Here is a 19,511-nt window from a genome sequence, read left to right as displayed (position 1 = left end):
TGCTCCCTGGCTCTGGCAGCCTGAATCAGAAATGCACACGGGGCTGTCACTGACTAAGCAACTGAAATAAGTGGAAATTAGCTACAATGTATCAATCAAGCTTACCCTGGCAGCCAGCTTCAACATTTATGCAAGTATGACTGTGACTGAGCTGGACTTCTGGTGCTTCCTGATTTATCTTCTGTGACATCACTTCCCTTCTGTGAGTTTTAAATGTAGTACCTTTATTAGTATTTCTAAAATAAATTTGCAAGTCATTTCCTCAAAAAATATTTTAGAATGATAAATTAATTGTTATGGGTCTAATTCATAGTTAGGTTCTATGAACTGTACACATGTGTTCAAAAAGAATATAAACCAAAAGGCACTGACCGCTCACATGTATGTCATTATTTTTGTTGTATTTGACCTGTTGGTTTCTAAAACACATGTGCTACACTATCTATCTTTCCATTGTTCCTGTACTCTGGAATTGATTCCAGCATGAGGAGTCTAAGTGGCTTTCCTTTTTTACTCTTGTTTTTCTAGTTCATATCGCATTTTACATATATTTTAGCATATATTTCTAAAAATATCGACAGATAATGAAAGTATTGTTTTCTAAGCAGAAGAGAAAACATGCCTTGACTTTTCACCATCACTTCCCACGTACTAATCCAGAGTCGTGGCCCCTGCTGTCTTGTCGCCTTCCGCTTTTACCGCTCAATACTGCTTAGCAACACCTGCCCGTTTCACTTGTTTCTCCGCCCAGCACTGCCTCACACAGTCCCTACATTCTGTGGGATGAAGCGCTCATTCTATCAGAGAACACTCATATCCTTAGAAAGGATATTTGTTTTTTTTTTGATTCCTGAAAATGTGTTGATTTTTCCTACTTTAGGAACACTATCTGATTCTGTGCTCAACATCATTTTTCTACAAGAACAAAGATATGGCATGCCTAAGAAGGTTTGGTACAATAGGAGGATATAACTGAGGACTTAGGACTCCCAGGGCTGTGTAGGCAATAGAATAGGACCTTGTCTTGGAAGGAAGGAATTAAGGAAGAAGTGAAGGGAGGGAAGGAGGAAGGGAGGGAGGGAGGGAAGGAGGGAAGGAGAGAGGGAGGAAGGAAGGAGTCAATCATGAGCATTTTAGATCGATATGTGGAAATTCTACAAGACTTGACTGGAACACAACATAAGCAATATTCTCATTGTCAAAGCTCTGCACACTGGTAGTTTAAATGTGATACATATCCACCAACACAATGGCTCATTTAAGCTTATGAATGACATTCATATTTTATTATCAGGTCAAAATACAGATTCTGTGAAGGAAAACAGCTTTCATAGAAATATACTTTCTAAGAGATCACAAACTTAACTCGAAGTTACACAGGAAAACAGCAGAGAAACAGAACATCTAAAGGCAGCGCACACGAGGAGGACAGGAAGTGAATATTAGAGGGAAACATTCACTGGAGGATCAGAAAGCCCAGTTCCAAATCCAAGCATTAAAGTCATAGCAGCTACAAGACACAGTATGCAGACACAGTATGCAGAAGTCCTTCAGGAGCAGAAAGGAGCTGACCAAATACAAATGTGTTCACATGTGGGAGCTATATACCTTTCTGGTAAATATAAGAATTTCAAGGTGAAACCCAAGAGCTCTGAGCAGCACACTTGAGCCAGAGTCATCTGGGTAACTGTCAGTGTAAAGAAGAAAACGAGCATTTTTAGAGGCTTGCTAAGGATTTAGAGACAGCAGCACTGAAGGACACATCTTCCGGGGTCAGGGGTGCTCGCATCTCCCAAGTGAACTAAGTGTCCTCAGAGACACAGCATGGCCATAAGGGTCCTGGGCACAGCTATTCTCATGTCCCCAGTGGAGACAGGTAATAACCTCAAAGGTTCAAGAGGACCTTACTTCTAAGCCTGACTCAGTGTGCTCCTTTAAAAAAGTTTTACTTTTTTTATTTCATCTTAATGGTTGCTTTGCCTGCATGGATGTCCGTGCATCACTTGTGTGTCTCGAGTCCACAGAGGCCAGAAGACACTTTAGGTCCCCTGGAACTGGAGTTAAAAACAGTTGTGAGCTATCACGTTGGTGACGGGAACCATACCTGGGTCCTCTGGAGGAGCAGCCACTGTTCTTAACTGCTGAGACATCCCTCCTCCAAGCAGAACCAACTTTCCCATAAGCAAGCAAGAGTTTAGTTTATTTTTTCTATCCAAACACTTCTGAGGATCAAGAAAAGAAGTAGTTAGACAATTAACTTCTGTTAGAATTTCTAATGAAAAAGTAATTTCTGACAGGTTGTATGGCTATTAGATTTCATGTGTCATGGACTGAATGAGAATGACCCGCACAGGCTAATATGTTTGAATGCTTGTTCTCCAGTTGGTGGAAAGGATTAGCTGTGGTCATGCTGGAGGAGGCGTGGCCTTGCTGGAGGGGGTGTGGCCTTGCTGGAGGAGGCGTGGCCTTGCTAGAGGGGGTGTGTCAATGGGGTGGGCTTTGAAGTTTCAAAACCCCCGAGCTGTTCCCAGTTAGTAAGTGTTCATTAGCCTGCCTGCCGCCATGCTCTCTGACATGATGGTCATGGACTCTGCTACCCTCTGGAACCTTGAGCCCTGTCAGATGCTTCCTTTATAAGTTCCTTTGGTCATGGTGTCTTTTCACAGTAATAGAAAAGTAACTAAGACGCCATGATTTCAAAGACTAATGATTTGGGAAAACATTTTCACAATCTAGAGTCCTGCTAAGATCGGGAAAGCATATGTGATGTTAGTGATGGTGTTGTGGGTCATGGAGTCAGGAGCAACCTCTGAAACCAAACCAATGGGCGTTTTTACAATACATGTGGGAGAAACCTCTGAAAGGTAATTTTTCCTTCCTTTGAAGTGTGGTTCCAGTTGCCATTGCCTTGCTGGTGAGACTGGGTGACATTACTCTGGATGAGGGTGGAGCCTGGGCTCTGCATCCTCTTCCCACACTTTCTGGAAGAAGCAAACACATCTTGAATTAAGTTGGTGGACCCCAGTCGGGAAGCTGCCACATGTGACATGTTGGTTCTCAACTGTAAAGACAAAGCATCTACTGATTCATGTGGAGATGCTGGTGAGGAACTTACCTACGAGATGTCTAGTATCGTCTCCACTGGTCATGCTCATACTGTCTGCCTCCTGCACCAAACAGAAATAAAAGCCAAAGTAAGAAGAACTGTCTCCAAACACTAACAGAAAGAAGTGGCGTGGTTCTAAGTATGCATAAAGACAGAATGCTGAGTTGTACTGGAAGACAGAACATTTTTCAGCTGTGACCACCTGTCATTAAATTTTGTTCTATAATTATTCCATTAAAGTGGAAGCAATTAATTAGGAGGCAGTGCTATTAGTGGAAGGAAACTGTCAAAATTGTTTCTCTTGGTGCCAGTTCTAACCATCTGCAGGACATCTAGATGTTTATTACTGCTAATGACTTTGGAAATGGAAATTCATGCAGATGGCTCTGACAGGACTTCCTGCCAAGCACAGAGAGAACCACGTGTGGCTTTTCCAGGGCTGAGCGTACAAGCCCCCAACCCCAGTGTGGCTGGCCTCTTCCTGCCTCTGACAGACACGGGGTGTTGGGAAGGGACTTGGTACAGAGCTAGCCTTGAAGAAAACTGACAGTTTCCACATATTAAAAATGACACTTTTTGGTTGAGCATGGTGGTACTCAGGACTCAGAAGCAGGTGGATCTCTGTGAGTTCGAGGCAGGATAATGCCACATGGTAAGATTCTTTCTCAAAGACAACACACTTTTCTGCAAGTCTTGCTCTTGGCTTTCTTTGGTACATGAAAGCAATGGCTTTAACATGCTCTGCCTAATGACCCCTAAGGTGTAAGGGTGATGGCCCTGACAGGTGTCCACCCTGTCATCTCCGTTTCCACTCCTGGAGTCTCCTAGTGGGCAGGCCCCTCTCAGTCACCATGAGAACGGGCAAAGTGAAGAATCTCACCTAGTTTACAGCTCCTTAAATGGAATTTAACACGTTTTCCCTCACCAGCTGGGCTGAATAACAGCAAGGGAAAGGTCAAAACTTCAACTCTGGTAGCCATTTGGTCACAGGGTGGCTAGGGTGGCTAGACTTTGATGTTGACTATCTCTGAGATGTACTCCACCCCATCTGCCAGGCTGCAGTCCCTGAAGTGGCCCTGAGGCCTCAGCTTCCACAGTGCCCACATGTATAGTTAGGTCCATACTTTGAAAATGTGTCAACTATGCCAAAACTGAACACTGTCATTTTGAACATAAAGCATTTCGAGTCTTTTTTTTTTTTTTTAACAAGAATGTTGTCTATTTTTTTCTAATCTTGAAATAGTAACAACTTTCTACTTCATATGTTGAAGAAATACAAAAATATTTAAGGCAGGAAAAAACCCACTACAAAAATGTGCTGGCCCAAACAAAACACACCTCAATAATTTCGCAGAAAAAGTAGATTGCCTGATCTTTAAAACAACAACAAAAATTCCAATTAAGGACCAAATGTGTAAAAGTTGATGTTGCACACAACACCAAAGAGCACTAATGCAGCAGCAGCAGGAGCAGCAGCAGCAGCAGGAGCAGCAGGAGCAGCAGCAGCAGCAGCAGGAGGAGGAGGAGGAGGAGGAGGAGGAGGAGGAGCAGCAGCAGCAGCAGCAGGAGGAGGAGGAGGAGGAGGAGGAGCAGCAGCAGCAGGAGGAGGAGGAGGAGGAGGAGCAGCAGCAGCAGGAGGAGGAGGAGGAGGTGGCCTGTGGACTTGCTTCCACACGGGCAAGGTACCAGTGGAACACTGTCCTTGGCTCACATGCTGCCCCTAGCTGCTTCTAGACTCACCTTGAGCCATTCAACCTGACATCAACCCAGCACCCAGGCCACTAAGATTGTCTTTTTTGTCTCAGGACCCTAAAACTTCTCCCAGCCCAACCTTCACAGCACAACTGTGATTACGTTTCTATTATAACCCACCCCAATAAAGCAGAGCTGTCCTTCCAAGTCCCAAGTCTCAAACCAGGGCACAATGTCTATGTAGTTTTTAGGCTTTAACTAATGTGACCAGTGCCATGTTTCTGTTTTCAAGTAACCAGAACAACAGGGTAAATGGGCTAGATAACACACACACCACTCAACACTCCCAGTGTGTCAAGTTTAGTGTGGCGGAGGATAGAAGCCAACTCTTGCAACTTTCCAGCCTGGCTGGTAGCAGGAAATTAGGCAGTTGAGTAAAGAGATGTGTGGTACTGCATATTCAATCACTGGACAGACTAACTGTCCAGGGCCCTGTGTGTCCTCAGTGCCTGCACATCTGGAACAGTCATGACAACCTCACCTTGTTCTTTTCTGGGTCAGAAGAACTGCTTATTGCTTTTGATTATCTGGCCTTTTCTTTATATGTGTAAACATAGTTTTCAAGATACGTATATCAGAAATGAGATATAGAAAATTGGTGGTTGTGGATGTGCATACTGGATTTAGAACTAAAACTGGGTATATGATGGGAAGCATGACATCATTCATTGAGTTCAGCAAGAGCAAGACCTTTGTCTCCACCACTGCCCTATGGAACTCGAAGAACATGCATGCAAAGTAAACCAATGTAGAGCACACAACCAGGAAATGCACAGCTGTCCAGACTTTGTTCACCACATCTGTTTCATTAAGTTGGTGAGTGTTAGTTACCAAAAGGGATGTCAATGCTGGGCTATAGGACTGTGGCCCAGGATGCAGACAAGAGGTCAGGAAGTAGTGGCATGTAGAATGCTGGGGATATCAGAGCCCATGGCTCAGGGACAAGCAAGTCCTGCAGATGCGAAAGGTCCAGGAGAGTGTATCTCACCAGGCCAGGCCATGGCTGAGGCTGCTGATGTGTGTGAGAGAGCTGCAGACCACAAGGGTCAAAAGACCAGGAAGTCAGGAGATGCGTGGCATGCATACAAAGGACCACAAGAGCTGTGGCTGCTGCCCCGAGTTCTTCACTATGCTTCTAATTCCTCATTGGTAGCAAATATTTTTACAAACAAGAATGGGAATAGCACCCTTGGAAAGACATCTACAGCTTGAATAGGATTACCTGTTTTTGGAACAGCGGTTGACTCTAGTTCACTCACTGTAGTTCCAGTCCTGGGATTGACATCTCCTGACCTCAGCTCTGGGCCCAGCAGAGGCTACCACCATTATCTCACTAGCCTTCAGTCTTATGTCCTAAAACATGTATCCACTCTACATGTGGCTAAAGGCCTCTAGCCTTATATCACTGGCCATAAGGACACGTCACATATGTAGGATGCATTCTGGTGCCATGAAGATAGCTGTCACATTGGTGGGACATACAGATACCATGATATCTCTGGGACAATGGAAATGCTCAGTGATGTGGGTTCTAGGGTAGACATCTCTCTGGTAGAGACCTGGGACTTAGAAAGCATTTCTCCTACGGAGTCATCCCATTATTTTCATCTATACGAGGACATGCTCAATACCCTCTGCTAAAAGAATGTGAAGAAATCAACCCCCCACCCCATGACCAAAAACAACCCAAGGAAGAATTGATTCTCCTAGCATATCTGAAACATATCCTTGTAACTTCTGCCATGGCACTAAGGGTAAGAATAATCCAATTCTTGTGACATTCTTTCTGGCACTCAGCTGGGGACAGGGCTCTGTGGATATAGACAACTCTTTGTAGGGTTTACAGTTTCAGTAGCATAGCTATACCAAGGAATGCCTGCCAGGAAAACCAAAGGCACCCTGGTACAGGTTATGAGACTGTCCTAAGAGCTGCAGGTGAGGTTACTAAGGCCCAGGCTCCCCAGAGAAGCCTGGCGCGGGCCTGGTTCTGTGGCATCTCTGTAAACAGCACCTCACTACCTTTCCTACTCACCAACCATGAATCAAAGAATCTCAGCTCTGCAGAGCTACAGACACACAAGCTTATTGATGCCAGCTGCCTGCCAGAGGAGGAGCCGGGACAGTCACCAGACAGTCAGAGTGTGGAGATCTGACGACACTGGTGCTGCCTCCCTAGAGAACGACAGCCTCTTACTGCCCACAACTGCTCAGCTGCCATCTGGCCTAGCCTCAAGGTTCTGCACATGGGAACGGGACAATGGCAAGCCAAAGAGGACAAAAAGGAGGCATCACCTTCCTTAGCACACCAGGCAAGGCGGACTGCGGCTGCCGGCAGGGGAAGAACCATCAGCGGGGACCAGCTGCCTCAAGGAAGGGCCACTGGCTCTTCCCCAACACACAAGGGCAAAGGGCCAAAGCCTTAAGGCCAGGTGCCTTGTGTCAGGATGCAGGATGCGTAAACATTTTCAGGGTGGGACATGCAGACAGCTGGGCCTACACCTAGATCCTATCTAACTCAAGTGGGCTAAAGCCATTACCAGCGTCATGGTAGCTTTACAAAGAAGGTCTATAGGCTCTCACTGCTTTTGGTGGTCTTTGGCCTTGAGAGACATCTATCTATTCAGAACTCTGACTCTCCCTTGCCATTATTCTGGACAAACATCTGTCTGGGTCAGCTCAGAGTCATGGGCTAGCTGGTAGTGTGGCAGGGAGCCCTGGACACAGGCTGTGCTGGAGAGCTTCAGGAGAACCTCAGCTGGCCACCACAGGCCCTGGAAGACAGGAGTGATAGAGCAGCCTGGGTAAGTTCAGCTCGTTCAAGGAAAGTCAAAAGCCAACCTAAGTCTACACTGACGGTGCTTCTCCTTCTCCAGGGAGCAGCCTTTCAAAGATGTCCATCAGGAACTGGATTATTCTGAACCATACAGAAGCTTCAAAGTTGCTCAATACCCACACTCGAGAAGACAAGCCTGGGCACTGTACACGTGCTGTCTACAGCCTGAGGAGAGTCCTTCCTCAGCACTCAGGACTGCTAAAGTGCCACTGCACATCAGTGTCTGCTAAAGAGCAGCCGTGTCTTAGACAGTAATCTGAGCAACATGCAAATCTGCACATGCCCGGTTTACAAAAGTAAAAATCACATTTGAGTATATTTCTATAAAAGGACAAAACCGTAAGTCTTCGGTAACTTCAATCTATCAAGTTTAGCTCTGGAACCTAAAAGAAATTTGAATTCAAATACTGATAGGAAGTTCTCTACATATTGAAGTGCAAATAATTGCATATCAAATTAAGTATAGTGTGTTATCAATACACCCATATGACATATAAGAAGCTGCATTTCCAACATTATAAATGTGATCCATGACATGAAAGACAGCAGAATGCTCCTATCTGAGCCCTTTACAAGCAATCTTTAGAAAAGCCTTTGAGTAAATTGTAAAAATTGAGTCTTTAAGAGATGAATGAATTGGTAGAATGTAAAGCAGTAAGAAGCAGACATATCGCCATCAAGCAAGATTGTCATTGTTTGTCTCTATTCCATTAAACAAAGAATTAGGTATGCCAACACACTGATCTGCTTTCTAACTGTAAATACACAACTCGTTTTCAAACACAGGAAACATAGCAGGTTTCAGCACAAACACAGCATAAAGGAATGCAGCACCTACGAGCAGTTGATGGCTGGTGTGGTAGCCTCTTACCTGAACCCTGATCTCTCCATGGCTGCCCAGGATGGCCATGTGTGGAGCCTGTCCTGTGGGAGCTGGAGCCCTGTCTCCCCAGCCTCCCTGTGGGAACATGGTCAACACATCAGCACACCATCACTCATTTTGTTTCACACATAATAGTGCAGCAAGTGATACCAGGCCAGTGAACCTTCCGTGTGCTCACAACGGCAGGATGGGACGAAGACTACAGACAAAGGCCTCAGAAGAGGTGCGGCCAATCCGGACTAGAAGTCAAATGGTAGCTTATGACCAGTACTAAGATATATTTCACCATGTGTCTTTAAAACGGAGTCTTGTTGCTTACCCAGACTCTGTCCCAGAGGCAACAACTGCAAACGCTATTCCCCCCATAAGGAGGCCCACCTCCAGTCTCTTCAGGTAACACGATCATATGGATGTGGTAAGCTCCTCCACATCCCCACAAATGCATTAACACATACTTTTTATACTCTGATGTCTCCCTTGTATCACTAATTCCCACTAATTACATACTATCTTGGACTTTTTTTGTTTGTTTTTCGAGACAGGGTTTCTCTGTGTAGCTTTGGAGCCTGTCTTGGAACTCACTCTGTAGACCAGGCTGGCCTCGAACTCTCAGAAATCCACCAGCCTCTGCCTTCCGAGTGCTGGGATTAAAACTGTGCACCACCACCCCCTGGCTATCTTGGACTTTTTAAGGTATCTTTATTTCTCACGCTCCACAGAAAGAATGAGTTCCTACCCTAAGTGCCAACTGCAGACTCTGGGGTGTGTCTGCTAGGCAATGTGGCATTTGGCCAGGAACTCCCAAGGACAACACATGTGTGATAGGGCCTTCAGAGACCAAAATCCTCTTCTGCTTAGAGCCACTGTGGACAAAAAGGACAAGGTCCCAAGCAATGCACCCATACTACTAGATTCACCCACCAGTGAGGGGAAAAGATCAAAGCACAACTTATGTGATGCCTGAGATACTCCAAGGGTGCAGGCACTTGCCCCAGGGCCACCTCTCACCTGGGGCCCAGGACAATCCCTGGGCCAGCCATCTCCTGATCCCATTTCCCTTCACTCCCAAAGTAGCTGCTGTCCTGAGAGTACCTTTCTGATAACACCACTTCAAAACCTTCAAAAATTCCTCAATTTATTGGATACAAACATCAACTCTTAAGTTTAGCATTAAGAAGAATTCTATACCCTAAACTTCTCCTGACCTTCCTAGCTTCTCCTTCTGTTGCAATTCACCCAAGTCTACAGCCACTCTTCCCCAGACCACCAGGCTCCCTTACTGTGGCCCCCAGCAATCAGCTTACTGGGATGTCTGTTACTGATACCCTCCCCACTGAGGCCCCTGGTTGTCTAGGATCCACTGCAAACATGGACAGCAGTGGAGGAAGGCTGGCCGGAGAGGTAGGACCACCGCAGGAGGAAGGGTAAGGTTTTAGCTCTGAGCTCTGACCTCTTGGCTTTCTTCTTTATATTGGTTCTGTGTTTCTTATTTAATAAGACGGTTGGTTACATCTACACTGGCCACTGTGTAATGTGATGAATGCTATGTGGAAGAGTGAGAATCTTGAACTGTGACACAAGACGACACTTCAGAAGTGTATTATCTTCCAACGGTTGCCATTTTAGGTGACAGAACCATAAATCTTCTAAAGCTCCTATTTAATTATTCTCTTTTTGAGATTATAATTTAATTGCAACATTTCTCCCTTCCTTTTCCTCCTTCCAAACCATCCCATTTGTCCTTTCCTACTGTTCTTCAAATTCATGACCACTTTTGTAAAAACTTACTGTACACATACATATAGGTATATACATACTGAACTTTTCTAATGTCCATTTGTTATGAGAAAAACTAAACCTCAACTTTTGTCAGGTAGACAAACACTATTCATGCAGCCTTTAATTAGAGGAATTGTGGGAAACAGATGATACATCAGAGAAAGAGTTCTTTATTCAATTAACAAACAAATCCTTCTTGAAATGTTTTTCCTTATGGGACAAGAATTTAAGTTATTGAGTACAGTCCAATCATATTTATGTGTCATAATTTCATTGTTCTTTTATCAGTAAATCACAAGAAAGCAGGTAAGTCTACCCTGGCCCCAGCACATCAAGTGATAGGTAAGGGGAAGCACCCAACCCTTGCCCACCTGTGTAGTGCGAGTTCCAATGTGTTCTGCCTACAATGCGTCTGTTCTCCTTTGAGCAGGCCTTGCAGACCACTGTCTTCAGGTTGTGGAACTTGGTGAGCCACGATCTCTGCAAACAGATCAGATGAAAATGCAGGCTAGCTGCACATTCTGTGAAAGAGCAGGGTGTGAGGTGGCAGGGATGGGGGGCAACCTCCTAGTGGTCTCTGTCCACAAGACATCAACCTGCGTAGCTGCACGGTCTGCACCAAGTGAAGACAGTGGCAGCTCTCAATTAGCATGACCTCAAGAGGGTCTCAGATGACATCAAATACCTGTGATGCCTGCCTGCTTCTAGACATTATAGACTAAACAGTCACGACTAAAAATCTACTCCCGTGATAATCTAAGAATGCCAAGAGGAGATGCTGGGGTCATCCAACAGCAGCAGCAGAGAGGGGTATGAACATCAGCACTGTTCTCATAGCTTCCTGAATGACTGGTCAATATTTCATCCTTGATGATTCTTTTAAGCCCCTCTGGGGTGCTCAAGGAGTCATGTATTTTGAGGTATACAAACAACTGGCAGCTGTGCCCCAGGGCTGAATCTCCTTCAATCACTGCTAGAGCAATGTCCAAATCTGAGAAAGGGCTTTGCTCTTGTTCTGCTCCTCTAAGTTCTAAACACTCACAAACCCTGCAACACCCTGGAACTTCGGTGAGAAATGGTGACAGCGACACATTGCCAAATGTTTTCCCTTTGGTGTGAAAACTTGGGAGTGTTTTATCTAACAGATCAGCATGTTCCCTCACAATCACACCGCCTTCTCATCCCTATGGGTAATAAAACATTCCAAATGAGCTTGGCGGGAAGCCTCATTTGGAAATCTTCCAGGAATCATGAAGCAATTGTACTTAGAAAGCTGGGGCAGCAGTCAGTGTCCCCAGGACATGGGCGGCCTTTTGTAGCAGCACAGTCTCCCCAACTAGTCTGCTGTCTGAGGAACCCCAGGGCAGCAGTCAGTGTCCCCAGGACACGGGCGGCCTTTTGTAACAGCAGAGTCTCCCCAACTAGTCTGCTGTCTGAGGGACCCCAGGGCAGCAGTCAGTAGCCCCAGGACATGGGCGGCCTTTTGTAGCAGCAGAGTCTCCCCAACTAGTCTGCTGTCTGAAGAAGCCCTCTGCTGACAGTGCAAACCCTTCTTTCAGCTTATTCTCCCCACAAAAGCAATTAGCTATGTGGATTCCAAGTGATGCTGCTAAACGGAGCCAACCTCGTGTGGACAGCAGTTACAGAACCGTCAGCACAGCCCCACCAGCTGTGTGAGGTGATGGGGATGACTCTGGAGAACATGCCTATTTTTTTTTTTTTTAAAGCTTCCTAACTAATGAGATGGGCAGACTTTCTAGGCACACTAGTGGCTGACTTCAAACTTACTCATTGTTCTAATATTCAATAACCAGAACTCACATTTTGTTCCAAAAGAACCTCCACAGCATATCCTTTTTCAGACTGCAGGTACTTCTGATGGAAAAGCTTGCCATCAAACACATTCCAGGGCATAAATTCACTTGTTGTCCAAGGGAAGCCACATGCACTGTTGACTAGTACCAACGTGGTGAGGCCTCGGACGAGGAGGGACCCCAGCTGCACAGCTCTGGAGTTAATATAATCCAGCTGTGGAGACAGACACACACAGGGAGCTTAAGACAGATGGCTCAAACCAGAAGTTAGGTGTGTGCAGCAAAAAGCTGACTGGAGGGTCTCAGTCCTGTGGGAGCCCAGCTGGGAGACTGGCTTCCACATTTTACAACAGGATACTCTTTGAGGAGTGAGGGATAAGAGATATCAGATTGAAGGATAGAGGGGAGAGATTGCCTCGGCAGAGCCTGGATCCTTATCCACTGGCCCCTTCTGTCTCTTCTAAAGGGCTATTTATTTATTTATTTTGGTTTTTCAAGACAGGGTTTCTCAGTGTAGTTTTGGTGACTTTCCTGGATCTCTCTCTGTAGACCAGGCTGGCCTTGAACTCACAGAGATCCGCCTGGCTCTGCCTCCTGAGTGCTGGGATTAAAGGCATGTGCCACCACTGCCTGGCTAAAGGGCTATTTATAGTTATGCGAAGGGGTGGAGCAAAAGACCTCCCCCTAGCTCAGCCAATTGTAGACCCTTCCTATCACCTGGTAAACATGCATGTGGTCAAGCAATCCTCTAATGCAGCCCTGTTGTGTAAAGCAAGTTCAGATCTCACTAGGAAACTATTGTGGGCCACCACAACTCCCCTTCTTGATATCATAAAGGGCCCTCCAGGCCCCTCAGATAGACTGTGACTGTCTTAGGTCATTCTTGAATAATTTTAAACTATCAAGAAGAAAGTTGCCCATCTTTGGCTACCAGCCTCTGGCAGGAGGAGGTACAGAGCTTCACTCAGCTCTGGCCCAGGTCCCTACTAAGAGCTTGCAAACATCTACAGTGATCTTCACAGCCGACACACCTCCCAGTAAAGGAGTTGAGGATAATAAAGATGGAATATCCTTTTTGCAATGGGTCTAAGATGACTACAGCAGTCTTAGCTGCATCAAGCCTTTTTCTAAATCAAAACTCTCTTCTAATAGATGTTCAATACAATTTTCAAGAGACTGTTTTGATTCCCAGGAGAAAACAGTGATTTCAAAACACTTCAAAGTATCCACTCAAGTAAACAAAAACTCATGCTAATTATAAAGACACTTTTAGCTGTTTAAATAGCTCATATATACATGTGTTCCTACCACAGCAGTAGAATTTCTGTACAAACTAACTCAGTTGTGGGAGGCCTACCTCTTTCTAAACAGAAACAGAGGAGGATGGAAACTTCTAGGAAGACAGAAAAGCTCCCCTAATTATGATACCTTCGTTTAGGTTTTCCAGGGGCCACCGATACCATAAAATTATATTTTGGGCTATTATAAAAAAAATGTTCAAAAATATCTGGTGTAAACATTACTATACATATTTACAACTAGCATAAATAAAACTGTAATACACATTTACATTTTTTATCACTATATATTTACATTTTTACAAACTTACATTATATATTTATACTTTTTACAAACTTATATTCAAAAGGAAACTCCACTACACATATTTACACTTTTTACAAACTTACATTATACATATTTGCACTTTTTACAAACTTATATTCAAAAGTAAACTCCATAGAACTTATTTTACAAGCTTTAGCACATATCTAGAAGAAATTTCTTAAAAGAACTATTTATCAAACTTACATTCAAGAGGAAACTCTATTAGCAAACATCTAGAAAGACTCTCTTAACAGAACTAACTTACACTAGAAAGAATCTCTTAACAGAACTAACTTACATTCAAAAGCAAACTCTATTAGCAAACATCTAGAAGGGATTTCTTAACTGAACTATTACATTTTCTTCTAACAAGACAGGAAGTATGTAAATCATTTCTAAAGTTCAGAGTTTATAGTCAACTTGATATCATTCTGAAACTTTTCTTGAGAGTCTGAAGTTAGAGCCTAATTCATCAGTGGCTCTAAGCTTGACTGAGGGTAAAACTCCCTTTTCTTAATTTTTTAAAGCTGCATCTTAGAATTGCCTTTTAACAAGGCTTTGTCTTGGATAGATTTTTATTAGCCCAATATTTCTGATAAGGTTATTTGTTCAGATACTGCTACTGTCCAAAAGAGTTGTTTTATTTATCATGAAACACATCTTTCATTAGCTCACTCTGAGGAAGAACATTTTTATGATTTAGTATTTTCACTTCATTCACTAGCTTCTTAACCCAATGCCAATTTCACCAGTAGCTGTGGTACACTCTGACCATGAGTCATTCAGCTCTGACTGTAGTTGTAACTTCAACCTTCAGTACTTGGCACATTTTTCCTGTTCTCACCAGCATCAGTGCAAACATTCTAATTAAGCATTGTTTTCTTGTGGGGAACTTTCAAGCAAAGTGACTCTATTTTGTAAGACAGCTAGATTTTCTGGAGTTTGGTCCCCATCTACAAAACAGTCACTCCTTTCTAAATACATGCCTCCTTGTTCCCCATTATATTTGCAAAGGAATCCCTCACTGCAGGCTGTTCTTCAAAAGGCAAAAAAACACTTCTCTGATTACCCTCATTTGTCAAGGGTTTCAAAATGACTTGAGAAGTGTCATTTTAATTGCTTTCTGACAGGCATCACCTGTTTCTTGTTCTTCAATAACAAATAGTTCCCACCTGACAGGCAGGCCGTTTCTCATTTCCAGGAGTCAAGCTAACAAAGCTTGTGGAAAAAAATGGCATTTGGGTTTTTTTTGTTTTTTTTTTTTTGGGGGGGGGAGGCTATACTGGCAGTATTTCCCTTGGGCATTCTCCTGCTAAGTTACAGGAACATCTGAAAGTTTTTTTGTCCCAATCTATCTGCCTTTTCTCCAGGCATGCTTGCCTATGCTGGCTCGCTTTTACACACTACATTTCCCAAGCTGCCTTTCTCTATAGCGTCATGCTGTTACAAACTATGTTATGGACTACATTTCCCAAGCTTCCTTTTGGGTCCGCTGCATTCCTGTTTCCATTTACACGGTTTGTGTTCATACTGAAAATCAAGATCAAGTGAGCTTTTTTTTTTTTTTTTTTTTTTTTTTTTTTTTTTTTTTTTCCCCACAGGTGGTTTCTGTTCTCCCTGAGCTGGCATTGGCAGGTGTATTTCCTTTACCTGACACTGTCCCAGAAGCGGGCCCAGGTGTGCATTTACAGATCAACCTTGTCCACCTTTCTGGATCAGTAAAAGAAAATGAAAGTACTTGAAATAAAGCTTCCTCGTTAAGATCCCCCCCTCATAAATCCTCTGCTTGTCCAAGCTTGTTCCTTCCCCCAAGATGCAGAGTCTGATGCCTTAGCAGAGGTTCAGTTTCTCTGCTAACTGCTTTCTGTTCTGGGGGTAGAGGCTTGAGTTCCCGATCTAGGAACTTAGACCCTGCCTCCCTCATTGCAGGAAGGATTTCAAAGCCTTCACTGCTTTGCTCACACCAGCAGCCACCTCTGTTGTGGCTTCACTCTGGAGGTAAGCTGTCCCTCCTCAGCTTTCTGCCTGTACTTACTCAGGCATAGGCTCCGGGCCACAGGGGATTCTGGCTTTTGTTTTTCTAATACTGGCTTGAAGGGGAGACAGGATTATCAGAGAGGATTTGCCATGTTTTCAAGGGTTTTTTTTGTTGTTGTTTTGTTTTGTTTTTTTTTCTAGGTGATTTTCCCATTCTGATCAATGTTATTTCCAGGTGAATCTAATTTTGCACTTACAGGAAGAAAAGAGATCTAAGGAAAGACCTGAAAAACCTTCAGTTTTTTAGAGAAAGATCACTAAGTTTTCCCCAAGATTTCTGTTCCCTACACTTTGGCTTCATGGCCAAGAGGAAACTAATTCTGACGGTTTGATGTTTTCATACAGTGGCAGCGCCAGGGGAGTGAAGAGTTTTATTTCACCTGCATCTGCCTCGGAAAATTCTTTCCCTGCTGCTCAGGGCTTAGATCTAAGCTATTGACAGGTCAAAAGCTTCCACAGGAATCTTTTTCTGCCAGTTTTTTTCATAGTGTTTTTTCATGACTGTGATTCTTCCCCAGGAGTTTGTGTTCAGACTCCCAAGAACACAGCTCCTCTGTCTTGCTGCTTTTCTTATCCTGTTTTTTTCTTACACTATATTCCTATATTCTACTTTACCCTACGTTTCTTCTTATCCAATATTCCTATATTCTACCTTACATTTTTTCCTTAAATTTTACAGATAGAAATTGAGAGAAAAAAAAGAAAGAAACCTAGATGGAGAGAGATACTCGCTGCAGCCTCGCTTTTAACTTCAGCATTCAGCCGCCTTACCTCCACTCCCAAGAATAAAATGCTGTCGCCTTTATTTTTAATTCATTATCGAGCATGCCCCCTTACACCTGTGGCGCCCCCGACTCTCCTTTCACCAAGTCCAAGTCTCTGTTCGGGCACCATTTGTGGGAGCCCAACTGGGAGACTGGCTCCCACATTTTACAACAGGATACTCTTAAGGAGTGAGGGATAAGAGAGATCAGATAGAAGGATAGAAGGGAGAGAAACAGATAGAAACACAGGATAGCCTCGGGAGGGCCTGGATCCTTAGCCACCGGCGCCTTCTATCTCTTCTAAAGGGCCTTTTACAGGAATGCCAAGGGGTGGAGCAGAAGACCTCCCCCTAGCTCAGCAAAATAGAGACCCTTCCAATCAACTGGTGACCATGCACATGGTCAAGCAATCCTCTAATGCAGCCCTGCTGTATAAACCAAGCTCAGGTCTCACTAGGAAACCTTTGTGGGCCTCCACACAGTCCCATGGTGTTAAGTTTTCAGAACAGGTGCTTGCCAAATCCTGATCAGGGCACTGGGCCTCCTGATCGAGACTGAAAGAGGATGGACAAACAAGCAATGCCAGAGAAGCATTATGGGAGCCCAGTCCAGGTACACACCCTTGTCCATCATCCACCCACTAGGGCAGCAGACACTCACGTGAGCTCTCTTACACAAGTCTGGAACGTAACCATCCTGCTTGGAGTAGTTTGAAAGAGAATGGCTCCCATGGGCTCATGTTCGAATGCTTGGTCCTCAGTTGGTGAAACTGTTTGGAAAGGATTAGGAAGTGTGGCCTTGTTGGAAGAGAAGTGGCCATAGAGGAGGTGTGTCATTGGGGGCGGGCTTTGAAATTTCAATAGCCCACACCATTCCCAGTTCTCTCTCTCTCTCTCTCTCTCTCTCTCTCTCTCTCTCTCTCTCTCTCTCTCTGCCTTGGACTGGTGGATTCTATGTAAGCTCTCAGCTACTGCTCTTTTGCCATGCCGGCCTGCTGTTATGCTCCCCATCACGATGGTCAAGGACTCTACTCACCCTCTGAAACTGTGAGCAAGCCCCCAATTAAATGCTTTCTTCTCTAGGTTGCCTTGGTCATGATGTCTCATCATAGCAATAGGTAAGTAACTAAGACACTGTTCTAGGAAAATATGGAGTAACACAAGATGTGGCCACTAGGTAGAACTTAGAAGATAATTTATTTTGGGGTTTGTTCCCCTGAGAAATTTTCTTTAAAGAGGAAGGGGAAGGGAGAGACACTCCCTGTGTTTCTAAAAGCCATACTTAGTCTCATTTCAATTGAATGCCATTTAAGGATAGAATGGAACATGAAGTAATCTCCAAAGGCTGGTGCCTGAGTTTTTACAAATTAAGAATATCTTGCCTCAGCTCTGGAGAGATGGCTCAGTGGTTAAGAGCTTGGCTGCTCTTCCAGAGGACCTGGGTTTGATTCCCAGCACCCACATGGCAACTGCCTGTAACTCCAGCTCCAGAGGATCCAATGCCCTCTTCTGGCCTCTGCAGAGAGAGTACAGAGGTGCACATGGTACACAGACATACATGCAGGCAAAACACTCATACACATAAAAAAAAATCTCTTGCTAACATGAACTACTTCTTTTCTTTGTTAAATCAACCTTTATGTTCAGCCTCCTTCTGTTCTTGACGAAGCCATTCTTTATGTTACAAAGAGTTCCACAATCCCACAAGAATCCACACGTATTTGCCATAGATCTGGAATGCTGAACCAACCACAGGCACCAACACTCCAAATATCCAAGAAACCCCATGGAAATGGGAGCACAGGTGAGCCAGTCACCTTCTGGGAATCTGCTTTGCTCACCCTTGTGGTGGTATTGTGTTCCCCAATACATTGTGTACCCTAATAAACGTATCTGGGGTCAGAGAACAGAACAGCCACTAGATATAGAGGCCAGAAAATGGTGGAACACACACCTTTAATCCTAGCATTCCAGAGGCAGAGATCCGCCTGGATCTCTGTGAGTTCAAGGCCACACTGGAAACAGCCAAGCATGGTGACTCACGCCTTTAATCCCAGGAAGTGATGGCAGGAAGCAGAAAGGTATACAAGGCATGAGGACCAGAAACTACAGCCTGGTTAAGCTTTTAGGCTTTTGAGCAGCATTCAGCTGTGATCCATTTGGATGAAGACTCAGAGGCTTCCAGTCTGAGGAAACAGGATCAGCTGAGGAACTGGCGAGGTGAGGTAGCTGTGGCTTGTTCTGTTTCTCTGATCTTCCAGTGTTCACTCCAATACCCAGGTCGAGGTTTGATTTAATTAATAAGAACCTTTAAAGTTCATGCTACACACACTGACCAATGTTACCCTACACACTGTCACATCTCTAACACAGTTAATAAAACTGAGAAAGGTAAGAGAGAGTGACAGATGTTTTAACCCTTTCACAGGCAAGGTCTCACTGAAATGCATTTGACATTTATTTTAAGAACTGAAGCACAAGGTCAGCAGCACATGGCTATATTCCAGGACTGAGGAGGCTGAGGCCGACTACCCTGGTCTACACAGTGAGTCCCAGCAGGGGATACAGTGTGTGAACCTGTCTCATGAAAAACGTTGTTTCTCATGAACTTGATCACTGCAGATTTAACCTTTACTCTGAAGGGGTTTATCTGCACAAACTGGTTTTGGAGGTGTAATGTGAAAGTACCCATTCTTTACAAAGAGATACCAGGAACCCCTCGTAAGGCCTGTGGGTGCTCTTCACTAATGTAAAACTTGTAAGTCTGGTCTGCAGAGTCTACCATAAGCAGAACTCAATTTAATACAGTATTTCTAAAGTCCATTAACACAACCCTATTTTTTTTTTCCATTTATGGTATGAGTAAAGAGAACTGACTCCTGAAAGTTGTCCTCTGACCTCCACATACATGAGCTTTTCTTTCACTTTTATCAAGATTA

General features: G+C 44.3%; 1 protein-coding gene across 16 annotated transcripts in view; it reads right to left on the bottom strand.

Annotated features, from left to right (window-relative positions):
• Positions 1-1,257: 1,257 nt before the first annotated feature.
• Fam120b (family with sequence similarity 120 member B) overlaps positions 1,258-19,511 on the bottom strand; it is a 76,621-nt gene continuing 58,367 nt past the window's right edge. For 11 of the 16 annotated variants that reach the window (XR_013045176.1, XM_042261946.2, XM_076552975.1 and 8 more), the window contains 5 exons: positions 12,175-12,381; positions 10,725-10,833; positions 8,563-8,649; positions 3,116-3,167; positions 1,258-2,981 (listed from right to left, as the gene is read on the bottom strand). Coding sequence is in view for 15 of the 16 variants with exons in the window: in XM_042261946.2 (XP_042117880.2) it covers positions 3,127-3,167; positions 8,563-8,649; positions 10,725-10,833; positions 12,175-12,381 (444 nt within the window). In the remaining variant the exon portion in view is untranslated. The remainder of the gene's footprint in view (positions 2,982-3,115; positions 3,168-8,562; positions 8,650-10,724; positions 10,834-12,174; positions 12,382-19,511) is intronic. The other 5 variants (XM_076552976.1, XM_076552979.1, XM_076552978.1 and 2 more) reach the window with 2 other exon arrangements.

Source organism: Peromyscus maniculatus, chromosome 16 (genome assembly GCF_049852395.1).
Source record: "Peromyscus maniculatus bairdii isolate BWxNUB_F1_BW_parent chromosome 16, HU_Pman_BW_mat_3.1, whole genome shotgun sequence".
Taxonomy (NCBI): domain Eukaryota; kingdom Metazoa; phylum Chordata; class Mammalia; order Rodentia; family Cricetidae; genus Peromyscus; species Peromyscus maniculatus.
The sequence above is the reverse complement of the archived record's forward strand: the minus strand, read 5'-3'. Positions and strand labels throughout refer to the sequence as shown.